We start from the raw sequence: 14996 nt of genomic DNA, 5'->3' as shown, positions 1-14996 counted from the left end.
AATCGGAAATAGTCTGTGGAAGAAATAAGACGGGCACGAAAAAACTTTTAAAAAACAAACAGCAAGATTCTCCGCGTTCTCTTTTAAGTTATGTTTTTATGCTGTGGGTTTGACCCTGGATCCAGAAGAAAACAAAACCGAGTCTATGAGTTCATTTCTTTAGTGTCCTTCAATTGACTATTGAACTTAAGTCTACTGGACAAACTCGGCGAAATCATTCCAGCAGACTTAAGTTCACCGATCAATTAAAGGACACTGCAGAACTGAACTCACAGACTTGAGTTTGTTTTCTTCCGGCTATGCAAACAAAACCAAGTCTGTGAGTTCAGTTCTGTAGTGTACTTTAATTGGTTGGTGTACTTAAGTCTGCTGGAATGATTTCGCCGAGTTTGTCGGCAGGCCAGCTTTGGTTAAAAGATGTGATACTGATGTACGTTGGTAATTGTTATGTATGCACCAAGCAGCCCCCTTTTGAACCCTGTCTCATTTGTTTAAGTTAGTCTTGGTTAGTGGGTACCAAATGATAGTAGCATAATCCAAGGTAGGAAAAACAATCTGTGAGCAGGAAGGCGGACAGATGAAGTAACCAACTTCAGTGCCCATCTTAGGATAGAGTTTACGAAAACGTTAAACATTACGTAATCAATACGCTTGTTTCAGTTAAGTTGATTAGTGACCCTGAACCTGAGATATTTATGTTGTTTCTTCTGAAAGTGTGACAACGTTAGTACTGTAATCGAAAGGAAAAGTTATTTTTGTCAGTAATCCTCTTCAAAAGTTTCTTCTTTTTTTTCAAAGTTAACAGACATATTTGCCACACCACGCAGAAACCTTTTGCAGCGCGTTATTCAGTATTAGTTTATCTAAGAAACTTGTTACTTCTGTGTAAATCACGCAAACATTAGTGTAAAATTTTATTTTCATTGGAATGTTAGCGACAGTGCATTAATACTTATTAAAAACAACAGAACCCCAAGAACAGAGCCCTGAGAGATGGTGCAGTGATCTATAAGCCTGTCAGAACAATGAGAGTTAAAGCAACGAACTGTTCCCTATTTGAAAGATAGGCTGAAATCCAATTTATTAGTTACTTGTTATGAATTATTCCCCGTAATTTGAAAATTTACTTTTCATGTTCTATCAGGCGCGCGAACAAACAACGAAAACCAAAACGACACTTTTGTTTGATTTGGTGCTTCTGCACTGATATAGGCGACTTTTTAGGCTCTTGGGAAATGTACGACTTCGTGCTTAGGTATACGGCTTCTAGATGCAAGCGAACAGCGCAGTTACTAACAATGTATGGCATTGTAAAACTGCTTGTGTCACATTTCGTGAGCGATTTCACTCGCTGTATGGTCAGGAGTTTCTATGTAATATAGCCGTTTGACCGCATAATGCCCTGAACATTGTTGGGAGACTGTTGTGGTAAGGCCTGTCAAAACCTGTGCTTTCATTTAATTAACCTTCTTTCGTTGATCTGTTTTATACCTCATTGTTTTCCAGGAGTACGCTTGCAGTATGAATATATAAATAAAACAAATATAACACGGCTAAATCGGCCTTCCCCTCGTTTTTATATGATTTACCTTTCTTTAATGTTCGAGAAAAGACAATTCCTTGGGGCTAAGGTCAGCCGTTTATTGTCACAATCTTAATAATGCCATCAATGTTGGTGGCACCTCGCGCAAGGCCGTTTCCTGTATACTTCATATATAATGTGGCTCAGGGGGTCTCTGTGTTAGAGCGACCGAGGTGACGTCAGGCGAGACGTAGTATCAACAGCGAAAGCCACGCGCCGCGTCTCAGATGAAGAGAGGTATACAGCAGCTCTCGCCCCCCTTTTATTACGCCAACTCGCCTCGGCTTTAAAAATAGCGGGAATGCATCTTCGGGGCGTCGGACTCCAGCAAAAGCACGCGGGCACCACCCTCGCCCTTTCCCTTCCCTAGTTTACTCACAAAGCAAGTACGCAACCCTCGGTGGAGGCGAACATTTCCCAAAATAAACGGCTCGCCTCTCCCTTTCCCTCTCTCTGTCTTTGCTTGCCCAGAGCGACACTGCCACAGGCCTGGATACGCAGACACACACGCTCAGTTATCCACTTTCCAAGCCAGTCTCTTGCGGATGAGGATGAGCCACTGTGGAACGAAGCCGGCACGGTGGCCCGAAGATTAGGCCCCGCGTCTCTGAACGTAAACGTAACAAGGCAGCAGCGTGACGAAGTTTCGACATGCGACGTTATCAAACTGCACGGCCTCTGCAAGTTCTCCTGGGTGTGGACGGTCCGACTTATCAGATGGAGCAGAGTGGTCGGCGAGTAGTCTTCTTTGGATACAGTAGAAGCCCTTCCAACGACTACCCTACTCGGCTTCGGGTGTAGAATTGTCCAGGACCCGGCCTTCGACTACCAAGATGCACATTCCCACGCTTTTGAAGCGGTTCCTCCCCCACGGGTAAGTACAACTTCTAATTGGCTAGAGGTGACGACTGTACTAATCAAGTTACGGAAATAACATCCGCTACACCAGGCATAAAGCAGGAACGGCGTTTTTTATGAGTGGCCTTGCTTGAGACTTGAATACCATGAGTAGTGCAATGAAGGCTTGAGTGAAACGCGTCGCATTCCATACCTGGCTTGCGGTCTGTTGATGCGCGTTAATAAGATAGAGAGCCATAAAAAAAAGTGCGCATATCGGGTGAGAGAGAGACTCTTTAATTATGGACAAATATTTAATCAGGCGTTTAAAAAGCGCTGACATATAGTATAGGGAGGGGTCTTGGGAGAAGAAGGCCATAAGAGAGGATCAATTTAAGAAAGAAACCATGCGGCCATTTAATTCCGGTGATTACATATCGGAGAGGAAAGCAAGAAGGTTTAAATGTTTGTGAAGAAGTCCAATGTGCTGCATATAGGAGCAGACAAGAAGTTCAGTGAATGACGAACAGATATCGAGGGGATACAAGAAGGTTTTTCAACATGTGACGTTCCCAACATACACGGCATCTGCAAGCAGAAACTCCATTGTCAGTCACGTCAGTGACGTGACTGACAATGTCACGTGTCAGTCACGTTTCCTGTCAATCACGTGTCCTCTGGACACAACAACATCAGTGACGAAGGGTTACATGCGGGTGACATGTATAAGAACGTTGCTAGAGGATTGAAATTCTGATACCTTGCCCGGCACCGCAACTGTAGATTACTTCCGTGTTCAGACCGAAAGCATGAAAAGCAGGTCGATCTTTGAAAGAGCCCTTCCTTCTGGCAAGGCCATCACGGGCTGTTCCGTCGTCCAATCCCACAATCATAGGCTGTAACACCAGCACACCGAAAGAGACTGCATATGCGTCGCCCAGTTTTACAGCAATAATTCGCCCATGCACCAATCGAGAGAGTTCCATTACTGCAGTGCCTGAAGTATCGGCGCTCATAGCCGCCAAAAAAACGTTTGCTAATTTTACAAAAAATATTAGGCAAGGTGTTATTCACAAGCAGATCGACGACTTGCCGATAACACTCGGGGCTCTGCAGGCAAGACATTTCCTCAAGTGATGCAAGCATATACCACAAAAGCAGCAGCACTTCGAATCATAGCAGACCATGGTTAGGTTCCTAGTGACCGACTGACTAATCGCGTCCCGTACATCATGTGACCTTGCATTTCCCGGGTTATGAACATAGGAGCTAACCGAAAAGATAATTAGCAAGATCAAATATCGGTGCAGGATTAAAGTGTCTTGAGTTTTCATAAAACAAAACAATGTTATCGCCGAAAAAAAGTTTAAAAGAACACAAGCGAAGAATCACGCCAGCACACCTTTCATGCCATGACCAGGAGCTAGAGCTCTACAAAGTTGAAATGGTCTTGATATGCGTCGCCATGCATGCCTGCATCGCTTCCACTGATAGGCCTTTATTTCTGTGCTGTGCCAACCAGGATTTGTAAACAGGTGTCCTGATATAGCGACCAGTATGGGCACGGAACAACAAAGCGTTCGCAGAGCCATGTTTCCCCATCATCCCCCTCCCAAGGCTTCTGCGCATGCTCAGTGTTGCAAAACCCGTGCCGGATGCAGCATTGAACCATCAAAGTATTTCCGAGTCGTTGTGAATTAGTTATCCGTTCTCCTGGATACTTTTACTGAATCTGAAGTCTCTGTATAAACTGTTCTCGGCACATGTAATCTAACCTACGTTTACATAGGTAGAATGTTAGGTGTTAGGCAATGTGTTAGGTAGGTCGAATGTTCCATACGATGAAATATGTTCTCAGTGATTATCAAAGTATCTGAATTAGCATCTTTTCGACACAAATAGCTGGCTAAATCGAATGCAGCAAAATGATACAAGTCATAAAATAAGCCACTACACTTTATATAAAAAAAATCAGTTACCTTGGACCAGGCTTGATTATTCAAACGAACTATACACACGAGCGAACCTCCCAAGACTAAAGCCTGTCCATGCACACTTCCAGAAGCAGCGCACACTCAAATTATGACGTCGAACTTGACATTGTCTAATTTGCTCTATTCAGCAGGCCAATGTTAGTGCAGTTTCTGCAGTTGAATTAACACCAGGTTTGTTAAAGAACCTCTGCCGCATTGTGACCCTTCCAGTGTTAACCAGTTTAGCCTCAGAATGCGGACGGCACAACAAAGGAAGGTTAATTTCTTACAAAAGATGTTGTGCGCTTAACGGTGCGACCCCTTGCAATGTCCTGACAGCTGTAGACTTCAGGACCCGGACAACAGCGTTTCTTATCCGTGCGCTGCTTGTGTGCTTGCTCCTCTTTGAATCTGTTTGGAGAATGAGACACGTAATGATGTTTACTGTTTTATACACACCATGATGCCTGTGCATTGTAACCCTTTCCTTACACTTCTCTAATCTGAACACGCTTGAAGAGTTTACCTGATACGGACCCCTTTTCTTTCATACACTTATTTTCTTTTTGTGTCTCTCTATTTCAGAATATTTCCTCTGTTAGTCTACCTCAACCTACTCAACTTCACGTCCTCGCAAGACGGTTCTCTGGGTGCAGAAAGTGGTGCCGACCCCTGTTACTTCCACGCGCTGTGTCTGTGCGATCGTAGCCGCGCGAAAGCGCTCTGCCGTGCTGTTCCCTTCACCACCCTCCCAGAGACAAGGGGGTACTCTCAAGTGGCCATCCAGCAATGCCAGTCCCTAAGAATACTGAAGAGCACCGCTCACCTGCGTCAAGGCAAGGCCTCGTCCCTTCACATAAACGACAACCCACTGCGCCACATCGAACACGAGGCCTTCGCAAGCACACCTAACCTGACTAATCTGGATCTGAGCAGGAACTGCTTGACCAGTTTTCCAGGGGCAGCTGTCCTTCCGCTCACTCGACTTCAGCGATTAGATCTCAGGTTCAACACCATCGGCGAATTAGACGTGCGAGAAATTGCAACTGTGGCAAGAACTCTCCCGAGCCTCAGAAGCCTTCGTCTTTCCAGCAACGTCTTGACATCGCTCGCCGACGCAACGTTCTCTGCCTTCGGCAACCTGACTATCCTGGACCTGGACAACAACCACATCCTGCGAATCGATGGACGTCCTTTCCCGCCGTCTCTCGTGAGGCTTAACCTCACTGGCAATCTCTTGGAGCACGTACCTGCGCATGCGTTGGCCAATCTCAGGAATCTGTCTTATCTCCTTTTGGCCGACAACGCGATACATCTTCTCGATCCCAACTGGACTCTTCCCACTGGCCACTTGGACACGCTGCACCTCGGCCGCAACGTTATTTCCCAGCTCCCGCCGAGGTTATTCGCCAACCAGAAGAAAGTCACGGTACGCCATTTTATATTGTCCGACAATTACCACCGCTACGTACCCCCAAGCCTCTTCAAGTTCCTGGCTCCAAGACACGTTTCTTTCTCTGTGAACCACATCGAATCGCTTCCAGAAGAGCTCTTTCGAGGACTGGACGACGTGGTTACTAATTTGAACCTGGCACATAACAGACTCGCAGAGTTCCCTCGCGCCATAGCAAAGCTCCGGCGGCTTCATACGCTCGACATGCGCGATAATCGATTATCTCAGTTCAGTGAATACGACTTTTTTTCTTGTCGGGTAAGCCTGCGTGTCCTAGACATTTCAAACAACGATTTCGAATCAGTGCCGAAAATTGCGATTAAATTTTTGTCCAGGCTGAAGTCATTGAATATGGCTGACAACGCTTTGACGTTTATAGATAGCCAGGACTTCAAGTACGGCCTCGATGAGCTCCTTTCGTTGGACCTGAGTGGGAACAAGATAACGCACATTGAGGAGCTTGCCTTTGGAACGCTATCAAAACTGGCAAGTCTACGTATTGCGCACAACCCCATAGCAGCACTTGACCATAAATGGTTTCCAGCAGGATGCGCAAGTTTAAGAGCTCTCGACATTTCGGGAACACGACTCGAATTGGACACAGTGAACAGTTTTCTCAGTGCATGCAAAAGGATCAGCAGTCTAGATATTGCCTATGCTATGCTACCAAATTTGGAACCGACCACCCTGAACACCATGAGTGAGTTGATCGCGCTGAACGCGATGCAGAATTATTGGCAGGCTCTACCGAAAAGCTGTTTTAACAGTACAACTCAGAGCAAACTGGCAACCATAATTATTAAACGAAACAAAATAAAGGAACTGCAGCCGTGCACTTTTAGCAATCTCACACGTCTGCAAACCGTTGACTTGACCGCGAACCTAGTGTCTCAGCTTGAGAGTAACACCTTCAACAAACTGCACAACTTTTCGAAGTTACGATTGTCTCACAACAAGATATCAGTGCTCCACAAGGCAGCCTTACATGACGTTCCTGTTCTCATGGATATTGACCTTAGCTTCAACAAACTGTCTGACTTCAACGTACAATTTATAGTTAACCATAATACGCATCACTCGCTTAATATTAATCTCTCACATAATCAAATAAGCCACCTAAAGCTGAGCAACAATGCTGAGGATTTAATTCTTAACGTGTCTTCCCTTGATCTTAGTCACAACATTATCGAAAGCATAGCCCGTCATTTCTTTTGGACGACACGTCACAGCTTGAACTTTCTCAACCTGTCCCACAACATGCTCGCAACAGTATCCGTCGAAGTCACATCAGAACTGCCGCGTGTCAGGGTTTTAGACCTTAGCCACAACCACATCGTCAAGCTCTCTCCTAGAAGTTTTCAGGCGTCGTCCGACATCCATGTTCTCCATCTGAGCCACAACAAGATTTCCGCCTTGCCAGAAGAAGCCTTCGCGAGAATGACTCGGCTACAAGTGCTAAACCTGGACAACAATCAACTCACGTTCCTTCCGGACGACGCGTTCGAAGGGACCGCACTGGTCCATTTCTCTCTATCCCACAATTCACTAGCTAGGCCCTTCACCAAAGCGTTCGCACCCGTGAGACACAGTCTCGTGCATCTAGACTTGTCACACAACAGGATAAAACTCATCGCCACATCAGAGTTCGACCACCTCTTCAATCTGGAGTCCCTGGATCTCTCGTCAAACAAGATACTAGTGCTTCCGGCGCAAGTCTTCGTGAACCTCACGCGCCTGGTGACGTTGGACGTTTCCCGAAACCCTCTGCCCCGAATGGGGCCTGGTTCTTTCAACCTTCCAGTGAGTGTGCTCACCCTAAACGACTGCAACCTCACGTCTCCGCCCGATTTGAACGCGCCTAACCTAAGTGAGCTTTCCCTCAGCCGAAACTCCATCCACAACTTCTCTGCCACCTCTTTCGCTGGTGTCGGCAAACTCCGGAAGCTAGACCTCTCATCGAATCACATCCGCGAAATAGACTCTGGACTCTGGCAACACGTGACAGACGTGCGCAGCTTGAACCTTTCCAAGAACCCAATCAAAGAATTGAGTGGTGGAAGCTTCAGGCTCCTGCGCAAGCTCCATCATTTAGACATCACGCACCTGCAGCTGCACTTTCTCGATGCCCGCACATTGGACCCTCTCAAGTAAGGTCGGCCGAGCAATTTACGCATCTCTTTTAGGTAATGCTTCGCTTGAAAAAAAAATGCAACCGTAACCGAAGCGGCATATCGAGTTGTTCTTTTATTGCCTGACCCATTGTCCACAGTGTTCTTTGCATCAGTAGCATCTTACCTGTTCGCAAGTTTTGTGCATGTTGGAGTCTTTTGGTTTTGAAGAGGAAGTCTTTTGGCTTTGAGCGGGCCATATTGGACACAATGATTTGTCCATAATGATCAGCAATGTAAAAAGAAACAGCATTAAATCCTGTGCCATGTTCGTCTTCACTAGGCGTCGGTATATGCAGTCCTTTGCAACTAGGCCGAGATTCCGTGCACAGCTGCTTATTGTGGATGTCAGCATTTCTTAGCGTGTTGCAAAAAAACTCACATTATGACTATGATATTCGATAATGCGCTATCACAGCGCAGCTGGAATGGTTGGTTTCTGCGTTTTAATTAATAAGTTTTGTTCGTGTATGCTGAAGTATTGAAGTGGCTTTCACAGCTCGATCTTGTCGACGTCGACGCTACTCGTTTACAATTACTTTTACCCAGCATTCTAACCTAGCTACGAGATAAAGACAGCTGCTCTGTAATTACGCATTACCGTGTAACGCAATCATGCCCCTTTCACTCATTCCTTAATCCCTTTCTGCACGGTACTATATGGTTGTCCACCCGCCGTATGGCTGCTACCGCACCTATCCTTCGAGCTGCTTTACAAGGGGCGAGGTGCGTTTCCTATGCGAACGCAACGAATTATGGGAAAATCCTCTGTCAGCTACTTCCGGTTCCAATTTTCTCCCACACACTGCCTTTTGCATAGCAATCGCTGAGCATACATGCATCGTTCATTGACTCATTTATTTGTGCTGCGATATCGCTGATTATGCAGCAGCATCGTAAGATCAGCGCGTGCTGCGTATGAACGTGTCCTGAGCGCAGAAATTGACGATAACGAAAGGTAAGCGCGTTTTGTCGGGATTATAATATGCACGGCACTCCGTTTCGCGTGCGTTTGAACTAGTTTGACGAGTTGGTCATTATAGATTTGTTTTTTCCCCGCACGCTGAAACGTGCACAGTTTAGCAGACGGTAGAAGCATTTCCCTCACAGCGTGTAAAGGCTGCCACTGGGCTAGCGAACAGCCCGCCACAACACATCGCACTGCATACGCATAAAAAGTTAGGTATGGTTCAACCCGGCTGAACTTAGTAAGACGAACGAAAGCTCTGTTGAGCATGGTTAGACATGATTTAGCTTTGATTAAACTTTATTGCATATCAGTGGCTTGGCTAGGACGGCGACAACATCGTCGAAGCACTAGTTCCGCACGTTGCTCATACATGGCTTTGTGGGAAAGCAGGCACACGGCACACGTTTTTATGTAGCGAACGGCGCGTCACGGGATTCTACGGCTGCGATACAGTGCTCTAGAATATATTCTAGAGCACTGTAGCTGCGAGGCGCAACGTTGGCAAGGCGAGCGAGCGCTGCCGTCTCAACGCGCGCAGCTGTGGAGAGGCGTGGTTAGTCACGTGGCATGACGTCAGAGCCAAGCCTCCGCTCCTCCTGTTTTTTTTTTTAAACGAAATTTATTGCCCCAGGGCATCAATGATGGGTGAAGGTATGATGAATGATGTAGTAGAGATAAAATTAATGGTAAAAGGTTAGCTGATTTGATGAAGTCCAGTAGAGAACGATGGCACGGTCCCTGCGTCCAGGCAATGTATGAAGCAGGGTTGCTTGGTGAAAGACCTGCTACCATCAGGTGCCGGATCCTTGTAGGCTTGAGAGCTGGGCAGTCCCACAGTAACTGATGAATGTCGGCCTCAATGTCCTCGTGTTTACATATCGGACACCCTGGCCGAGGAAACAATTCTCGGTACTGAGGCCACTTCCGAGTGATGGCAGGTGTGAGGGCAACCCCGACCCGGATCATCATAAGCGCAACCTCCTCTGCACGGGTAAGACCGCGGGGGAGGGTTACCGCACACGGAGGGATGAAAGCACGTGTGCGACGCCGGAGTAGTTCCTTTCTTGATGAAAGGAGGGTAAAATTGTCCAAATGAAGGAGCCGAGGCGGTGATGAGTTTGTATTCGCAAAGCGGGTCGCTAAATCTGCCTGGCTTCAAAGGTCAGCAGATCCCGTGGGACCCACTCCTCCTGATTTGGAGGTCAAATTTCATAGCCACTAGACCTTCAGCTTTGGACGGCAAGAGTACAGCTTTCGCTCTAAAAGCCTCGTACTATCTACATTATTTTGGTTGCATTTAATGCGTAAACACGCCTATGAAGTAGAACAGAGTCGACGTCGCGTTGGTCTTGCGATGATGCAGTAGAATCAGCGATGTCGTAGTGCAAATGAATTAGTATTAACAATCGATATTAACACAACCGCTGATATATGAAGCAAACGAGCAGAGGGAGAAAGTTGGAACCAGAAATAGCGGTAGGAGACGACTTTCCCATGATCATCTGCGCTGACACTTGAAACGCACCTCACCCATTCACACACCATTTTTTTACCATTTACAGATGGTTATTTTAAACCCTGCGAGAGAGACGTCGGTGCGGTATGTGCAGGTGGATTCTACAATAAGGCAGACATTATGTACGTGACAGAGCTCAGTAATTAAAGGATTAATTAACTAAAATTAACTTTATATTAGGATTTTGAAGGCCGTCAATATAAAAGCTCAGTACATTTTTTTAATATTTCTTTATTGGAAATGCAGTTCGAAATATTTAACGTAAAAATGCGCATTTTTTTTAGCTCATAAAATTGGCTTTCCGCAATGCACATCTTTAAAATGGCGTCGCTCTCATTTCTAATGCAGCAAATAATATAATAATAATTGGTTTTTTGGGGAAAGGAAATGGCGCAGTATCTGTCTCATATATCGTTGGACACCTGAACCGCGCCGTAAGGGAAGGAATAAAGGAGGGACTGAAAGAAGAAAGGAATAGGTGCCGGAAGCCGTTTGGCTATTTTATGCCGTAGAAGCAGTTGACTTCCACGAGAATACTACGCCCAGCGACGCCATTTTAAAAATGTGCAATGCGGGAAGCCAACTTTATGACCTAAAATTTGTATATTTGACGTTAAGTATTTCGAAATCCATTGCCGATGAAGAAAATTAAAAAAAACTGGACTGAGTTACTATGTTGACGGCCTTCAATTTCGTAATATAACTTTGGCCCTTGAAATCAAAAGTAAAAGAATTTCCTGGTTAATTTTACTTTCATTAATCGTTTAAACAATGGGCTTGGAGCGCCTACCTTCCAGCGTGCAAAAAGTGACGAGAGAAGAGGGAAAGGCGCGAAGACGCTGAAACTCAAATTTTAACTATAGATAAACTATGCTTCTACAAAGCGCATTTAAAAAATCCTTGCTGGACACTCTTCGGGAAGCGGCGTACTTCAATATCCCAGGCATGTCACAACTTTATTAGAGCCCCCTTCACAGCCTCTTTAATTCTCCAAGTCTCGATAAGTCGCAGGACGAAAATGTGGTAAGAGGTAAAACGAAGTGCAGGAGGTTGCCATTTTTGGCGCAAGTCTATGCTCACTGCAGTTGTATAGCGAACTACTACTGGGGTGCGGACTTAGCGTGCGCGAACAGGCGCGCTCGCTTTGGCAGCGTTGCCTGCTATGTATGAAACAGAGTATATGCACGCAAAGATCGTCCGAGCAGCGTTTCGAAGCGTTGGGAGGCGCTTAATTAACGACCATGCCCCCCGCACCATGCAGCGAAGGTTGCACGGTGCGCGAGGCACAGCCTACGTGAACGGTAGGTCGCATGATCGCGGGAAAGAGCTACGCGCAGTCACGTGATCAAGGTGACCGCGGGCCTCACCGGAAGACGACAAACGTAGCGCGAGCCACGTGCAGGAGGTGGTCGCTTGTCTACTATATACACCGCCACCACCAACGCCGCTCAGCTGGCAAACAAGTGATTAACAGTGACTTACGTTCATACAAGTCATTAACAGCTGCGCTATTAATGACTTGTATCTGTAAATCTTAATTCCGATCACCCTGTACAAAAGTAATACGCACATCGACGTGGCATAGGTTTGATATTCAGTATTTACAAATACTGCTGTCTCGGAGGAGAGACATATAGCAGGAGTAGGTACATACATTAGTAAAAACAAATAACATGGGTAGCATAGAAATAGATAACACAGAAGAATTAAAAACAGATCACCAGGTCAGATTGGTAGGCAACTTAAAAACGAACTCTTCCATTGGCAATGAGCGAAGTGAGCCGTCCAATCGATTCCAAATTTCAGCAGTTAGCGGAGGAAAAAAAATTAAAGCGATCTATATGTGGTTTGAAAGGTACAATGTTTAATGGGTGGTTCTGTCGGGTTGCACGCGCGCTTGAGGACACAAATGAAGGGTGCCTGAATGCCAGATGACGTATGAACGATCTTGTGCAGCATGATGATGCGTTCACGTGTGCGTCTATGTTATAACGATTGCAAAGATAAAGTGTGCACATGTGAAGAAGGTGAAAAGTTGCGATCGTACCAGGCGAAGATAATCGTATTTCTTGATATATTTATATTGATATTATAGCGATAACGGAACTGGTGATGAAAACCAAATGTGTATCCACCAGTACGATTCGGTTTGTAATTAGTCAGCAATGCATGTAATGAATTTGTTTTGTGAATTGCTACGCCTACGCGCAATGGATGTGTCGTTCGCACGCTAGGTGGATACGTCATACAAGGGACAGCGCCATTTCCGTTGCAGGTTCTTGCGGAGCGTAAGGACCAACACTTACTCCAGCGCGAGGGCGTTTCGACTGCAAGAGATGCTGTTCCAAGGCAAGGCGCTGCGAACGCTGGACGTGCATGTAGACGAGCAAACTCTCTCGTACCAAATCCAGTGGGCATTCAGCAAGAAGGTGAGCCCACCCGTCAATAAACGGCGCAGAGGCTGTGGTGTTCGGTAGCTGACCACGGGGTCGTTAGGTTGAATCCTCGGTTGCGGCGGCCGCATTTCGATAGAGGCGAAGTTGGAAAATCGACCGTGTATTGTGCGATGCCAGAGCACGTCAAAAAACCCCTGAAGGAAGATATCCGGAGTACACCACAACGGCGCCTTTTTGTTTGTTCGCTCCCACCTTCCTCCCATCCCTCATGGCGCAGTTGACGTGTCCACAGAAAAATGAGACAGTTACTTCGCCTTTCCTTTCCTCGTGAAGCGCTGTAGTTCCATTTTGAGTCAGTCTGCTGCTTGCATACAGTAGCAACATGCTTTGGACATTGATTGATTGATTGATTGATTGATTGATCGATTGATTGATTGATTGATTGATTGATTGATTGATTGATTGATTGATTGATTTATTGAGTGAAACAATAAAAAAAACGAGTTTACCCCAGGCTTCGATAGGATCTTGTGTCTGGACAGGTATAATAGAGCGTGAAGTTGGGCTAGTTGGTTTTCCATGTCCGAAAGAAGTTCGCACACAAAACACGACGTACAGGCCCCTGCATTATGAAAGGGAACGAAAAGCTTGTACAAACAAATTTCTGTAGTAAAATTGAAACTATTATACGCCAAAAGGAAAACTAACTACAAAACAAGAAAAAGTGTGGTTGTCAGCCATAAATATGTAGTAATACATACGTGAATGCTCAAGCCTTGTTCGTTTTCATATTGGAGAGACCCGCACAGAAGATCCGACAAGAGCGCTTAAATTTGTTCTCTCTTCTGTGCGTACGGTCTTTTGCGCAAACTTTTGTAAGATAGATAGACAATTTCAGGGCGACAGGTTTGAAGGGTTTAATAATATATGTTAAGCCCTGGGGTTCGCACCGCTGTTACCCACAAAACCACCTGATGTCACGTGACACTGAGCCAGTATAAGTTGTCTTCTGGCGAGAACAATTATAATCCACATTCTTAAGTCTCACGGAATTGGAGCGCCTAAACGTGCAGTCTCCAGCTGAAGGCTTTCCGACAGTTGGGGTTTGGCAAGCGGTATCCCAACTGCTCCTACATCGCGTGATTGACAGCTCGCTCTATTCCTATTAGTAGACACGACGAAATATGCTCCTCTACAAAAGTGATGCTGCGGTGCTCGTTTAAAAGCCACGTCGGCTGTTCATGTTGTGGGAGAGCGCAGCTGTAGCTTTATTTCTATCACACAGATTCAAAGAAAGCATGGTTTTTTTATTATTATTAGCACTTTAAAAGCCACGTCGGCTGCTCATTTTATGAGAGAGCGCAGCTGTAGCGTTATTTCCATCACGCGGACTCAACGACAGCAATCTGTTCTTTTTTTATTTTTATTAGAACTAATTTCTGCATCCAGGTAAAGATCTAAGCGTGACAGTTCGAACAATAGCAGTCTAAAATATACACATGCAGTAAATCAAACCCTTGAGAAGAGGCTTGCCATAAATGAAAGGGGGACGGACGTCAGCCTGGCATGTCGCTCTAATCCATAGTCATATATGAAACGCCATCCGCAACAGTTGCGTGCACAGGGAATTTCTCCCCGATATACACTGTCACGAATTTGTACTTAGAGGATAGTTTGAAATTTCGAGCCAGACAACACGTTACATGGTCGGATGTGCTACAAGAATTCTATCAAATGAAGCACCGCAGGATCCCAGCTCCTTCTAAACCTTCACGTATGAAAATGCACGCTAACTGCAGTGGCTGAAAAGTTCGTTGACTTTTGTCATCAAAACTACGGATGCCAGCCTGTCCACCATGATCCAGATTTGGTCCATCACATCTTCCAGTATGTCCACTATTGTCTACATCATGACGATCAGCTTTCCACTATGTCAAGTTTTTTTTTTTTCGAAATGAAGCAATTTGTTTTTGATGAAAGGAAATGACGCAGTAACAGTCTCAACATATCCGGATGGACACCCGAGCTCCGCAAGGGTAGGCATAAAGGCGAGAGTGAAAGAAGAAAGGAGGGGGGAGGTACGGTAATGGGTCTTTCGAAG

General features: G+C 45.7%; 1 protein-coding gene across 1 annotated transcript in view; it reads left to right on the top strand.

The window, feature by feature from the left end:
• Positions 1-2284: 2284 nt before the first annotated feature.
• Positions 2285-14996, top strand: part of LOC144101502 (uncharacterized) — a 20420-nt gene continuing 7708 nt past the window's right edge. Inside the window, exons 1-3 of the mRNA XM_077634680.1 lie at positions 2285-2456; positions 4978-7992; positions 12775-12928. Coding sequence (XP_077490806.1) covers positions 2416-2456; positions 4978-7992; positions 12775-12928 — 3210 coding nt within the window. The 5' untranslated portion in view covers positions 2285-2415. The remainder of the gene's footprint in view (positions 2457-4977; positions 7993-12774; positions 12929-14996) is intronic.

This window comes from Amblyomma americanum, chromosome 8 (genome assembly GCF_052857255.1).
Source record: "Amblyomma americanum isolate KBUSLIRL-KWMA chromosome 8, ASM5285725v1, whole genome shotgun sequence".
Classification (NCBI taxonomy): Eukaryota; Metazoa; Arthropoda; class Arachnida; order Ixodida; family Ixodidae; genus Amblyomma; species Amblyomma americanum.
Note: the sequence above shows the minus strand (reverse complement) of the source record. Positions and strands in the feature narration are given on the sequence as shown.